The 13509-nt window shown below is 33.9% G+C and overlaps 3 protein-coding genes across 3 annotated transcripts; 2 read left to right on the top strand and 1 right to left on the bottom strand.

The window, feature by feature from the left end:
* The first annotated feature begins 1027 nt into the window (after positions 1 to 1027).
* On the top strand, positions 1028 to 4258 carry LOC114178735 (NAC domain-containing protein 82-like). The gene is made up of 4 exons (XM_028064794.2): positions 1028 to 1680; positions 2007 to 2284; positions 2660 to 3004; positions 3631 to 4258. The coding sequence occupies exons 1-4, from the start codon at positions 1524 to 1526 to the stop codon at positions 3856 to 3858; spliced, it is 1008 nt and encodes a 335-aa protein (XP_027920595.1). The 5' UTR covers positions 1028 to 1523; the 3' UTR covers positions 3859 to 4258.
* A 189-nt stretch (positions 4259 to 4447) lies between these two features.
* On the bottom strand, positions 4448 to 7038 carry LOC114178734 (BTB/POZ domain-containing protein At2g13690-like). Its single transcript, XM_028064793.2, has 2 exons — positions 6328 to 7038; positions 4448 to 5841 (listed from the first exon to the last, which is right to left on the bottom strand). The coding sequence occupies exons 1-2, from the start codon at positions 6904 to 6906 to the stop codon at positions 4909 to 4911; spliced, it is 1512 nt and encodes a 503-aa protein (XP_027920594.1). The 5' UTR covers positions 6907 to 7038; the 3' UTR covers positions 4448 to 4908.
* A 2431-nt stretch (positions 7039 to 9469) lies between these two features.
* On the top strand, positions 9470 to 10879 carry LOC114177437 (uncharacterized). The gene is made up of 3 exons (XM_028062774.2): positions 9470 to 9737; positions 9833 to 9895; positions 10591 to 10879. Exons 1-3 carry the CDS (start codon positions 9648 to 9650, stop codon positions 10759 to 10761), a joined length of 324 nt encoding a protein of 107 aa, XP_027918575.1. The 5' UTR covers positions 9470 to 9647; the 3' UTR covers positions 10762 to 10879.
* Positions 10880 to 13509: the final 2630 nt, after the last annotated feature.

Raw genomic sequence — 13509 nt, 5'->3', positions numbered from 1 at the left:
TGAAAATCCTCTTAATAAACATTTATCAGAAAAAAATAAATAAATTCAAAACGTCCCAAATTTATGCAATAAATTAATATCAATATATATATATATATATATATATATATATATATATATATATATATATTAGTATATAAAAGAATCTTAGATGGGATAATTATTAAAAAAAACGTCAAAATGCCTAAGTTAGATTAACTTGTAAAAAAGAGATAATATCCCATTATTATTAAATATATATAAATCCCTATTGTATTTTTTATTAATTTTAATTAAATATTATGGCAGTTTAAAATTTCAATTACATAATATTACTATATATTAATTGCTTTAAAAACCCCATTTTCAATCATTTTTAATTTACTAACATGATTTATATTACATTAAAAAAGGATTAAATTATACGGACATACTCCAAGTTTAGACAATATTACTTTAATTTTTGTAAAGAAATATACAGAAACTTTTAGTCATTAGAAAATTATTATTCATTGTACTCAAACAAAAATTATAGTATCCAAAAAATTTCATCCTATCTCAAGAAATTTTAAGAAAAGTGTAAATATATAAAATGGTATTATATTAGTAGATAATAATATTACAATATTATTAAGTTAATATATAAATTAAAATTATATTTATTAAAAGTAAAGTGAAATATATCAGAATAAATAAAAGAATAACTATTGATAAATAAAAAAATAAAAAAAAGTATAAATAATCAATTTTATAAAAAACTTATAAAAATAATAATTAATTTTTAAAAATTTAATAAATTATTATATTTAAAGGATAAAATTGATATTTTGAAATATGAAAAAAAAATTCTTTTATATATGATTATAGATAAAATAAAATAAAATTCTTTTACATTCGTCACTTTAAAATTTATTTACATGTAATCAATTTTAATTTTATTAAAAGTTTTTTCTTATTGGTTGTATTTGCTGGGCCAGGAGTCCAGAACCTTCACCGTGTTCCGGACGCGGTTGCTATGCTACTACACCCTCTCTAGTAACACTCCCTCACTTGCAATTCTATTTTCAGACCAAACACATATAGAGAGAGAGAGTAGCTTAATTCCCTTACAAAAATTCACCCTTCTCGCTTAGTACCAAATCCGATCGCAACTTCAATTTTCTTCTTCCTCTCTCTCTTCTCTCTTCCTCACATACTCATCCGAGCTTCGTCGCTCGTTCCCTCTCTCGAATTGATCCATTTTCCATTTAGGGTTTCACCGCGCCGATGTCTCTTTACCTTGAAATTGGAGTGTCTTTATCCATCGTCGGCCGCCGCTCCTGTTTCACTAACCGTGCAAGGCTTCGCTGTTCCTCGAGGATCCGCTTTCGCCACTGGACTTGACACATCTCTCTACCATTTAGGGTTTTCTTTTCTTTTCCTTCCTTGCACACGTCGTTCCTCAAATACTAGTAATCGTTGTTCACGCACGAGGTTTCCATTCAAATTTTAAAAGTAAACTAAAAAAAAACGAAAGTGTTGTGTTGTGTTTTATTTTCGATTCGATGGCTGTATCGAAATTGATACCGGGGTTTCGATTCCACCCCTCTGGTGTCGAGTTAGTCGTGTACTTTCTGAAAAGGAAAGTGATGGGAAAAAAGTTCTTTGGTGGTGCCATTGCTGAACTTGACATATACAAATATGCTCCATGGGATCTGCCAGGTACATACCCCAATTTAGCTTAGTTGTGTAATCTTCAATTAGAAAAAAATTTCTTCCTAAACAGTTATGGGTAAAAAAAGTGAAATGATTGAGCTAAATCAAACTCTGCACTTCTGTAATTTGGAGAAAATAGAGAGATTATATGAAAGCTAAGTGCATAAGTTGATTCTAGCTTTTATAGAAAAAAGTTTAATTAATTTCGAAATCTTATTTTTTTTTTTAATTGGTAAATGATTATGGAGGAGCTTATTCAATCAGGACTATTGACTGCGTCCTTTTGTTTGCTTGAAATTAATGAGTTTACTTTTTGGTGGATTGTTTTTCAGCTAAGTCTTGTCTAAGAACTGGGGAATTGGAATGGTACTTCTTCTGCCCGCTGGAGAAGAAATATGGGAGTGGGAGTAGGATGAAGCGCGCTACTGAAATTGGGTACTGGAAAGCTACTGGGAGGGATAGAGTTGTTCAGCACAATCATAAAACGGTGGGGATGATTAGAACACTGATATTTCACAAGGGTAAATCGCCGAAAGGTGAAAGAACCAATTGGGTTATGCATGAGCATAGGCTTGAAGATAAGGACCTTGCTGACAAAGGAATTGCACAGGTATCCTTTTACAGCTTGATTATTATGCACTGTTAAAATATTTTTTGTAAAAGAGCTCTATTACAGTTTATTGTTAACTGTTTGATATATGGAAGTTTATAGAAGTTGTGCCTTTGATTGTAAATGAACGTAACATAAGGATGTATGGTATCATTCTTGCTACTGTTGGTATCTATGAATGCTCTAATTTAGGGTGGCTGTATGCTGCCTCCTACTGTGTTGCTGTTGCATTCAATATTTTGCCTTGTACCTGTTAAGAGATTTGTTGTCTATTTCTATATAACTTAGTTTGGTGCCCTTCACACATTCTTAAACTCAGTTGCTGATTTTTACATCTTGTATTTTAATTGCTCTCCTGGTGTGTTTTTGTGATAGCATTCCTATGTAGTCTGCAAGGTATTTGAAAAGGAAGGTCTTGGTCCCAGGAATGGTGCGCAATATGCAAGACCATTTAATGAGGAAGAGTGGAACGATGAAGAACTGGACATACCTTGTACTGCTTCAACAGCACCAGTTCCCATCTTGCCTATGACATCCGATGCCTCTGTCCCAACGGACAATCCCGTCCCTGCTAGTGGATATACATCATGTCTATCAACATCAATGCCTGTACCTGGCACAGCGGATCCTTCTGATCCAAATGATCAAGTTGTTAACAATGATGATGAAGATATTTTACGGATGAACGATATTTCTGAAGATGGTGACAAATTGTCTGAGGTTTAGTATTTATTTCTTGTTTGTGTTCTTTTGGGAAATGCTGGAAGCCTATACTGTTTCTTTTTCTTTGTGTGATGTTTCAGCACTTCTTGTTTTCTGTAGTGTTTATGACCGTATCTATCCTCTTGTATTGCCTTCATAATTCCGTTGTCATTTTATCAATTGATTGTGGTGTATGGGTTTATGCTAGATATCTGTGGAAAGTGAATATATTCTTGTTGCCCTGGGTATGTTGTATTAGACATGCACTCTGGTTTGCTTTCTGTGCACACACCATTCTTTTTAGTATTATAATTTGTTTTATACTCTTCTCAGAAGTTATATTTTAAAGGTTTTAAGGCCCACATACAAAAAGCCGTAGCTGTCTATCTAGGTGTTCTGCTTTTTGAGCCAAGTGTCATCAAAGAATCTGGTGGGCTTGTCGCCCTACCCCTCTTAATTTTGTTTTAAAATGCCTTCAATCTTTCTGGAAATGATGATAACAATGAGATTTGAAACTTTATCCTTCCACTAGCTTAATTCAGTGTTTGTTTATCTGCATTTTAGCCTATGTATGCACTTTGTCATGTAATATGCTTGTGTGTATTCCTTGGTTGATGTTGATTTTTGTTCTTGTGTGATAACAGAAGGCTGATAATGATCCAAAAAAGATTGCTGGGGATGTACCACCTTTACCCGAATTTTTCGAGGGCTTGGATGCCTACTGGGATGCTTATCATGCTGGTATTTCCTCTGGCCAGAATGCTGAATTTAGCACAAACGGAATGGTTACCACAGATGATGTCTGGAGCTCGGACTTCCTACAGTTATCTGATCTAGACATCCCATTGGTCTGGCCGAATACACAACCTTAAACTTAACAATATACGCAATAAAGGGGCTGTTTTGGCGACTGACCTTTGGCACCTAGCCAGATGGCCATTTAAATAATTGTTTTAGATTTAAATATCTTTTTGGTTTCCTATGTATGGAGACTAAGTTTTATTTTGAAAATAGTCTTTTTGGTCCTTCATCATCAACTATACTATCATAAATTGGGGACCAAAAGTATTCTATTTTTAAATTAGGAGAAAAAGAAATCAATTTCAAGTCTGATTGATCAAATGCGAACTTGATCCCAATTTGGGTATCAGATATTGAAGCCACTGTTTTAGGCTATTCCGCGCTTTGAATTTTGACACTTAAGTCCGTGAAGGATTGTCTGCATTTTTCATTTTAGAATTTCTTTCTCATGATAGAAGTTGTTTATTTCAACATGTTCACTTCTGAAATTTGTTATCGTGATGTATTCGAGATAGACACTGAATTCCGAAGGTCTTGCTATCTGCCGTAAGAACTGTTGTGGATTTGTTACTAATTCAATAATTAGCTGGTATAATCGTGTTTAGAAAAATTTCAATGATTTTATCATCAAGTTTTATAATTCTAGCTCCAAATTACCCATTCTAAAAGCTCGAATGCGGCATTCGCCATCTCCGTTCCTGTTTCTCATAACTAATCTCAGCAAATGGTTAGGTACACATGTTAGGAAATAAATAAGTTATGAGCAAACAATATACAGCACAACTCTTGATTTGTTGAGATTCTTGGCAATCACGGCGGCTTTGGGGGAAGCTAGATTTACACTTTTCTGTCCGCAAAATCTATCCTTATTCCATTTACACCTAAGTGGACTCGATCAAGTTGAAAAACATGGGCAGCGATCCTAGGAGATAGAGTAGAAGCCTTCAGGTTTTAATTCACCGCAGTCGACAAACAACAAAGAGGAAAACATCTAGAAAATCTGATGCCAGTCAGTTGCCAAGGTAATGATCCTACTTAACTTCGTTATTCAGTTCAAATAAATTAGAATCTCTCACTTAATTCCAACTCTAAACACTAGAAAAGACAAATCACGATACCATCTATCTTGATTCAACAGCCTCAGAGCCTCTTAAGAAAGATCTACGCCACCAAATTTGGAATGCCTTGCCCATATTTGGGCACTCAGTGCCATGTCTTGAAAAATGCCGAAACCATTCCATAAACAGCACATATTGCTGCTTTAAAGGTAAAGTAAGCAGTGTCTGCCCCATAGCCTCTTCCAAGGCCTTCATATCAAGCCCTTTCTTGCATCTTTGAAGCCAACCAAAGTCCAACAGCATAGGTCCAAACCACGCTTGGAGAAGCCCTGATCTAGCCTCCAAAGGGCATTGCAGTTTTCTCGTACCCATAGCAACAAATAGAAGTGCTGAGACTCTACTGAGCTCATATCTTATCATAGGAGAGGTAACGTCATGCATTTTAAGAAGCTTTTCCTGACCTGCCCATACATCCACAAAGTCCTCTGCCACTTGCCCATCCACCATAATTTCAAGCAACCAGTTGATGTTATCAACCTGTCTTGAGATCCGCTCAATCAGAGGCTTGCTCGTGTCTTTTGTAATCACCCTTTCAGTACGCATACTATCTGATGCCTCTTCAAAGAGACTGATAAGTGAACTCAAACACGACTCACAAACAGTAAATAGATCCTCCTTGCTAAGCTCAAGATGGCTCTTCTCATACACAGAACTTTTGCAAAGAAGACCCTTCACTAGTGACTTCATTTCACTTCTGGCATTTGCATCCTCCGAAGTGGTGATAGATCGAACAAGTTGTTGTGCAACGTTTGGCCGCGAATCTACTGAGTCGTGCAAGTACAGTCTTCCCAAAATGTCTCTTGTTGTTGCATCATCGAACTCAAATCTTGTGAAAAGGCTCCTCAGTTTCTCTTCTTCCTCCTCAGTCCAAGGAACCGCCTCAAGGTACTTTAAACAACACCGAACGCCCTTAGTGAACATAATTCCTGCTGAAACCTAGCAATATATATCAGGTCAACCTCAGCCAAAGATTAAGTGCTACTTTCTATGCACGTTCAATCATCCCAACTAATATTGAAATATCAACTATTCTAATCTAATACCAGCATTCATATATTTGATTCCATACAGTGAAACTGATTCTAGACTTCAAATTCATTTTGTAATTAAAAGAATTTTAGATAGCTTTTATACTAAAATGTTTATATCTAAGTTTTATGGTTAACATGGAAAACTTTATTGCAAGTTTTTTTCAAGAGACAGGACGATTCTTCAATTCTACTCCAACTTGATAAGATTCCGATGTTGGTAAAATTTCTTCTCCAAACCAATTACATATTCAAATCTTGAAGTCGAGAACAATGATAAAACTAAAACAACCCCTTTATCCACCGGCCGCAACAAAATGAGTAATTTTGTCAAACGAAAAACTCGCGAATGTAAGTAAAATGAACAAAGATCAAAAGGTGAAGAAATAGGAACCTCTAAAATGTCAATGGAGCGAAAAACGCCAACGTTGATGAGCTTCTTTGTGATGCAATCATCATCTTCAAACATAAGCTCAATGGTGTCACTGAACACACCCAAGTTCTCCACCTCCATCGTCGCTCCACCCCCACCTCTCTTGCAATCCGCTATCAAACCCGCAAACACCTCCGAGTTCGCTTCAAGAACCTCTGAGTCTACCTCCATCACCATGCTCCCCCCGTTCTTGCCTCGCAGCTTTAGCTTCACGTCCAGCGCCGCGGCATCCGCCACCGTCGGCGGGGAGGGAGCGCGAAAGCTAGGGGATCGGAGTTGCGACACGGAGGGGGTGGGATCGGAGTCAATGGGAGAGACTCTTCCCGGCGACAAGATCCGGCGCGGGTCGATCCGGCCCACGATGGGGAACCCGGATTTGGCGCTCTGAGGAGAGTTAGGGACCGAAACGCTGCGTTTGGGAAAGGGTTGCGCTCTGTGAGGCGATTTTGAGATTGAAGTGAGTTCAGGACTAGCGGGAGGGATTGCGAACGAGCAGCACCACGCTCGCCGGCGAGGCTTCCGGTGGGACCACCGTTTCATTGGGCAAGTCACCGGTTAGAGAGAGAGAGACAGAGTAAGAGAGAGATAGTGAAGTTGTATTGTGTTTCTTCTCGACAATGGCGATGCTTTATTGGACTGTTCTTTTAGTTTGTGTTTGGGTGAAGAAAACGAGGATAACTTGTTTTTCCTTTTATTTTTTTTCCTTTTTTCAGCTTCATTTGTATAAGTTGAGACTTGACCCTTGCATTAATACAAGTTTTGGGTTTTAATTTTTTCCTTGTTTGTGTTGTGGCATTTATCATTTTCTTATTACCTCACATGCCCTCTTCTGGTATATAGGTACACTCTACCGTTGCACTCATACAGAGGGTTTTTTACCAAATTTTTGCTATCACATTTTCATTTTCATAATCGGTAATTTTGTTGAGGTCTGTAAAGTTTGTTAAGAGAAGATATTTAAGGATTATAATGTGGATTAAGATGTGATAATTGGTTGAGGAAAGGTAGTTGGGAAGATTAAGAGGGAAAAAGAAAGGAAGTGGGGCCTAACATGATTGCATTTGCATTTGTATTTGAGTGATAAGAAAGTGACAAGAGGATAAGTGATGATGAAGAAACATAGCATCATTTTGGGAAAATGTTAAAAGGGTTTGTGAGTGAGTGGCACCAACAGCATAAAGCCATAGACAAGCAGCACCAACCATGGAACTTGCCAAATTCCCATATGTATTAGTCAACAACCAAATAAGATGGAAACAAATAATTTCATCCTCAAATTTTAAATATAATCATTTAACTTGGGTTTTTCTCATATTCCTTTTTTTTTCTGGTAACTACCATTATTATAATGTTGAATTTTGTCACAGACATAAAATTAATTAAAAATTAACATAACACAATTCAGTTTTATATTATTCTTAATTTACTATTTAACTTTATTGTAACATCGACTGTGTTGTTAGTTCTTTGTCTTAAAAGATACTTGAATTCGTATTATCTTATTTCAAAGTTTTATCCTTTTATATATATATATATATATATATATATATATATATATATATATATATTATTCCTCTCCCCTCTCAGTTCATGATCACAATCCCAACTTTATTCGTTGGCAACACTAGCATAACCCAAAATCAGCATCAATATTACATGTCCCTCATCTAAGTCACAATAAACAAAAAGCTTTTGGATAAGAGTCCTGATTAGTGAGAACAGGAGGAAGACGAGTAGTGACTTAACTAACTACTTACTTTAATTTTCAACAAATTTTTTGACAAACTAATCATAAAACATAACATCATCATACAATAAATTAATAGCACACATAAATTCCAAGCTCTAGTCAAAAGGGTATAACATCCAATATATAATTTTTTTATCTTTTATTTATTTTTTCTTAGTGTCTTATATAAAAATAAAATTAAAACATATATATTTCCAAATGCCGTAAATGGATTTCAAAATCTAGTAATTATCTTGACCAAATTTCGAAATTCGTTAATTTTCTTAATCCAATTTCGTAATCCAATTTAAGTAATTATCGGATTTGAAAATATATATATATATATATATATATATTTGTTTATTTATTTTATTTTTATATGAAGTACTAAAAACATAAATAAAATTCGGATGTTTAAATTTTATTTATTTATTCTTTTAATATTTTATATTAAAAAATAAAAGAATATATATATATATAAGTAAATATATAAAAATTAAAAAATAAAATTAACCGAATTTAGAAATCCGTTTTAAAACATTTTACAGACTATTTTGGAGATTTTTTTAAATTTTGGGGGGTGGTGAAAAAAATAATTGGTGGTGGAGGAAGAAACTCCCCTGTTTAATAGGGGAGTATAGGAACAGAGTGCCATAGTAAGGAACCCATATGATGCCTAGTTTGGGAGCTAATCATTGTACCCTTGTTGGGCTCATGACTCGGGCCTTGATCCAACTGGGATCCCTATTATATTAAAGCCTTTTTATCTTTTCCTAATTTATATTTTCAATAAAATACCCAAACCTTTGATATTGACGAAAAGTTGGGAAGTGAAAATGGTAGAAAGAAGAAGAAGAAAGAGAAAGTTTGAGAGGGATGGGAAAGCGAGTCACAGAATAATTGACCCAAAGGGAATAGAATATTATTATGAATGAATCCAGCAAAGGAAATCAAAGAGTCACGTGCATGCAGCATCGTAGGCCTCAATTTGGGCCCAACAAATCTTACGTCTCCATCCCCAACGATTCACAGAATCACATGCGTACACGTTTATCACCCTCCGTCGAGCGACGTGGCCCAAGCCGAAGCCGGTGACCGCCCACCGATTCTTCCAGTGTCAACCCTCATCAAACACGTAACTGCAGAAAACAAAAAAATCAAACATATTCTCACGCTATTTTCTCTCTGTTTTCTACTTTTAGAAACCATACAAAACACGTTCGCATGACCTAGGTGTTTCCATTTTCTCTATTCGTACAGCGTCATTTGGGAGTGCCATCTGTATCATCACCCACGAATCCACCCTGCCACGTGCACCCCACCTTCTCCCTCGCCACGTTGTTGCGTGCCGTCACAATAGACCGCCATCAATGTCTCTCTTCCTTCTCTGTTCCTGTTCCTGTTCCTCCACTATATAAGCCACCCACCTCAACGTCCTTTGTTGTTTCCATATACACCACCATTCACAAAGTAACAAGCTTTTCTCATTTTATGATCGGCTTTGCATTTGGGTATCATTGCCATAATATATCAGGGAACAAGAACAACAAAAATGGAGGCTCCCATGTTACCCCTTGGAAGGACTTCTTCAATCGAAAGGGAACCCAGAACTCTCAATATCCACCAAATTCAATCGGCTAGGGTAAGTCACCGTTCATTTCTTTCATTTTGTTCTTCTATATCACGTCATCAACATGGGATGATTTGATTTAATGTTGGTGTGGTGGATTTCAACAGGAACTGGCAATATATATATTGAACACAAAGACCATAGAAGAAGCTTCCAGAATTTTCACGGAGGTAAATATATATATATGTATATCCACTTCTGCTCCTTTTTATATATTTTCTGCAATTGTTGAAAACATGTTAAGTAGTATGATTTGAAGACACGCATGCATGAAACCTTGGGATCTTGTTTCCGTGTGTGAAATTTTCTTTTAATGGTAATCTTCTATGATTATGTTTGCATGAAGATTTACGGCTCTTGGCATGCAAAGAAACGTGCGTGCGTTAGTTTATAGTTTTTGTAAGGCAATTGCAAGTTGAAGGGGTATAAGTAGACAAATCACAGCAAATATTACTAATTAATGCTATATATACAGTTTTATTGTGATTCTTAATTAATGGATTTAATACTTTAATTTTTATAAATAATTTGAAAATTTAAACAATTATACATAAAGGTTGGAGTTACTTGTACAAAACTACTAGCTATTGTCTTTAAACTTTCGGTTAAGAGCTTAAACAAAAATGTAGTACTTATTAATTAGTGATGATAATCGTTTGTCGACCCACAACCCTCTTTTAGATCGAAGGTGGTTTAAGGTGGTGTCCAACTAGGTTTAACTCATGTGTTTCATTTCATTGAATCTCCATGAATTTTTCCTCACCATCTTCTGAAAAATTAAAACTTGCATTGGTGAAATGATAATATAAACTTCCATTTTGTTTTGTTCTTTAATTGATGAACCATAATTGTTAAATATTGGCAGGGGTTGCAACCAGTGGTGAGTGGCGCTTGCTGCTTAGGATCCGGCACAACAATGGACATAGACATAGACATAGATTTGGGTGAAGAACTGGAACTGATGAATTCCAAAGACGCAACAACACAAGTAGCTCCAGCAGCAGCATTCAGGGACATAGCATCAGCACCTTTCTAGAACAATAATTCAACAACTCAATTGACTTTGAGTTGTGCAATAATTGTAGAAATTGTACATATCTTGAGTTGAAGTTTTGGGTTCCCAACAATTTCATTTGATTCGTTATTCCTTTTTCCATTGGATGTTTTTCCAATGTGTTGGGTTGTTTAACTGCCTCATCTTGCATGTTTAAGTACACGACAAGGCGTTGTAAAATAATTGGAACTCGATTATATATATATATTTAAAATTATGGACGGTTTGTTCAAGTGGAGCAATTCAATTTGTCTCTTCGTCAATTTGATTAGTTAGCTTTCAAAAACCGAAAGCTATATATATATATATATATATATATATATATATATATATATATATATATATCATATAATATTGTAATGCAATTCGGTATCGTTAGTGGAGAACCTCGTACTGTGTCCGACAAAGATTGGAAGAAGGAAGAGAGATGAATTAATTAACAATTGAGATGATCTAGAATAAGGGCTGAAAAGTTATACCTGTGCAACACACAGTTGGTAAGAGATCCACTTGAAAATACTTATAAAAAACTATTCCCACCTTTACCTAATTATGTCTTTTTCCACATAAATACACCACATAGAAGTACAGAAAAAGTGAATAAAAATAAATCTGGCGACTCATAAATTTGGTTTAAATTTTCTTAAAATTAACTATTTTGATTCCGGTTAATGTGTATAACTTTTAACAGGTTTAACAAAAATAATTTGGTATATGTTATTTTAATGGTATGTCAATATTTTCTGTTAACATCGCTATATAATTCTACATACAAAAAATTTATTTTATTTTTTGTTTAATTTTAGAAAAATTAATGATTAAAGATGTTTATAAAACATTCTCATTCACTATTATATTCAAACAAATGTAAGTGGTTTTCCATCATTTTTTTTGGCTCTATAGTTCCTATAGTTTCTCATAAATAAATGGAGTGAATGACACACGAACTAGCTAAATTTAATATTTAAAGAAACTCATTTGATAAAGTAAGTAATTTTTCTTAACGCTAAAATATATTTAATTATCTATCTATGTGTATGAAGTGATGATAATTATATAGGAACGAGAATTTGAAATTGTGTTTTTCTTCAATCGGTATAGTCTTTTGTTTTTATATTCTTTTATCTCCTTTATCTGCATGAATTTCGCAGCTTGCTACCTCAGTCCGTTCATGCTTGGTCGGTATCATGCATAAATTGTCAACAAAGGGTTTTGGTCTCTTCATGATTAAGGTTCTTGATCTCCAACTCCACCATGTGTAGAGATTTTCCTTTCTTCTGCCTCACATTAAGGAGTGCCAGGGTAGTGAGGTGACGGGGCTGCTTAGTGGCCAACTGCGTCAAAGGACGTCACATGATAATAAATTCTATAATAATAAATATAATTAATTTACTTTTTTTATTGTGCTATTTATATTATGATCAAGAATCTTCACTTAGATAAGTCTTAGTCTACATGATTAATTATCTTAATTAAACTGAGTAATCTACAATTATACTTTAGATTTTATCTTTAATTAATTATCTTTTACCATTGTTAATGAATTGATTGTCAAGATGTCTTAATCAATACCTTACAAGTATTAATACATTTAGGTCAAGTACATCTTAATCCAAATTATCAAGGTGTAGTCAAACATATGTAATGCAATTTATTTTTTCTAAAAATTAGTAAGAAAAAAATAATATTTACAATGATTATTAATTTAAAATTAATAATTATAATTATAATTAATTTATATATTATTAAATATATATTTCTAACTAAATTGATCCTTTACATAAATATAATTGTACTCTCATCAAAATTAAAGCAATACAACAACCCATTAAGAACCAAGTACTATATACTCTACTTTAACATGTTTGTCGAGCTTGCAGACTTTTACAATAATAAAGATCGCAACATAATTAACGATTATTACAACATTTTTTATTTTAGATCATACTAAACTTATTCACATGTAAAAAATCGTAGCCTAAAAGTAGAAAAAGACTACAGTTTTATAAACATGGTTTAAGAATGGTTAAATCACATGATTTTATTGATGAACATTTCAAAATGGTTCCTTTTCTTTGTTGATTGAAATCCAATTATTTTCTAAAAGTTGGAGCTTAACTTTGTTCCATGAATGTAATGTGATAATTTACACTTCAATATAGTTTAATTAAATACTTATACATATATTATCATCCACCCATTCATTTGATATCAATCACTATTGTATTGTATAGAACCCAGATCATCCCTTATACAACTAAAACCAAAATAGGTATACAAAGATCATATTTGATAAGGTAACTAGTATCATCACAAATAATATTGTAAATATAAATGTAATACTAATTTAAATAATTTTGATAATTGAACAAATAGTTATGTCAAAGTAAAATAAAATTTTAGTTTGGAGTCATGTATATGATTTTCATAAACTTTTATTTCACAAAATAAAGTTTTTTTATTTTATTTTTAAAGTAAAATAAAAAATATAGTTTGTGTGCATCACATAGACTATCCATGCAGATTGTTTCAAAGCAAACCGTACAAGTAGCAGATGGCATGTAATATATATAGTAGGGTTGATGAAATTGGTTAGACAGAAACAGACGAGAAGAGGAAAACGGACTTCCATTCAATTCAAATTCCATTCTCTTTCTTTCTCTTCTTTCACTCCCTCTCCTCACTTTTTCTTCTTTTCTCTTACCCTTAACATCCGGAAACTATGTTCTT

The sequence above is a fragment of the Vigna unguiculata genome, chromosome 3 (genome assembly GCF_037176805.1).
Source record: "Vigna unguiculata cultivar grain cowpea cultivar isolate G323 ecotype 2 chromosome 3, ASM3717680v1, whole genome shotgun sequence".
In the NCBI taxonomy this organism is placed as follows: Eukaryota; Viridiplantae; Streptophyta; class Magnoliopsida; order Fabales; family Fabaceae; genus Vigna; species Vigna unguiculata.
Note: the sequence above shows the minus strand (reverse complement) of the source record. Positions and strands in the feature narration are given on the sequence as shown.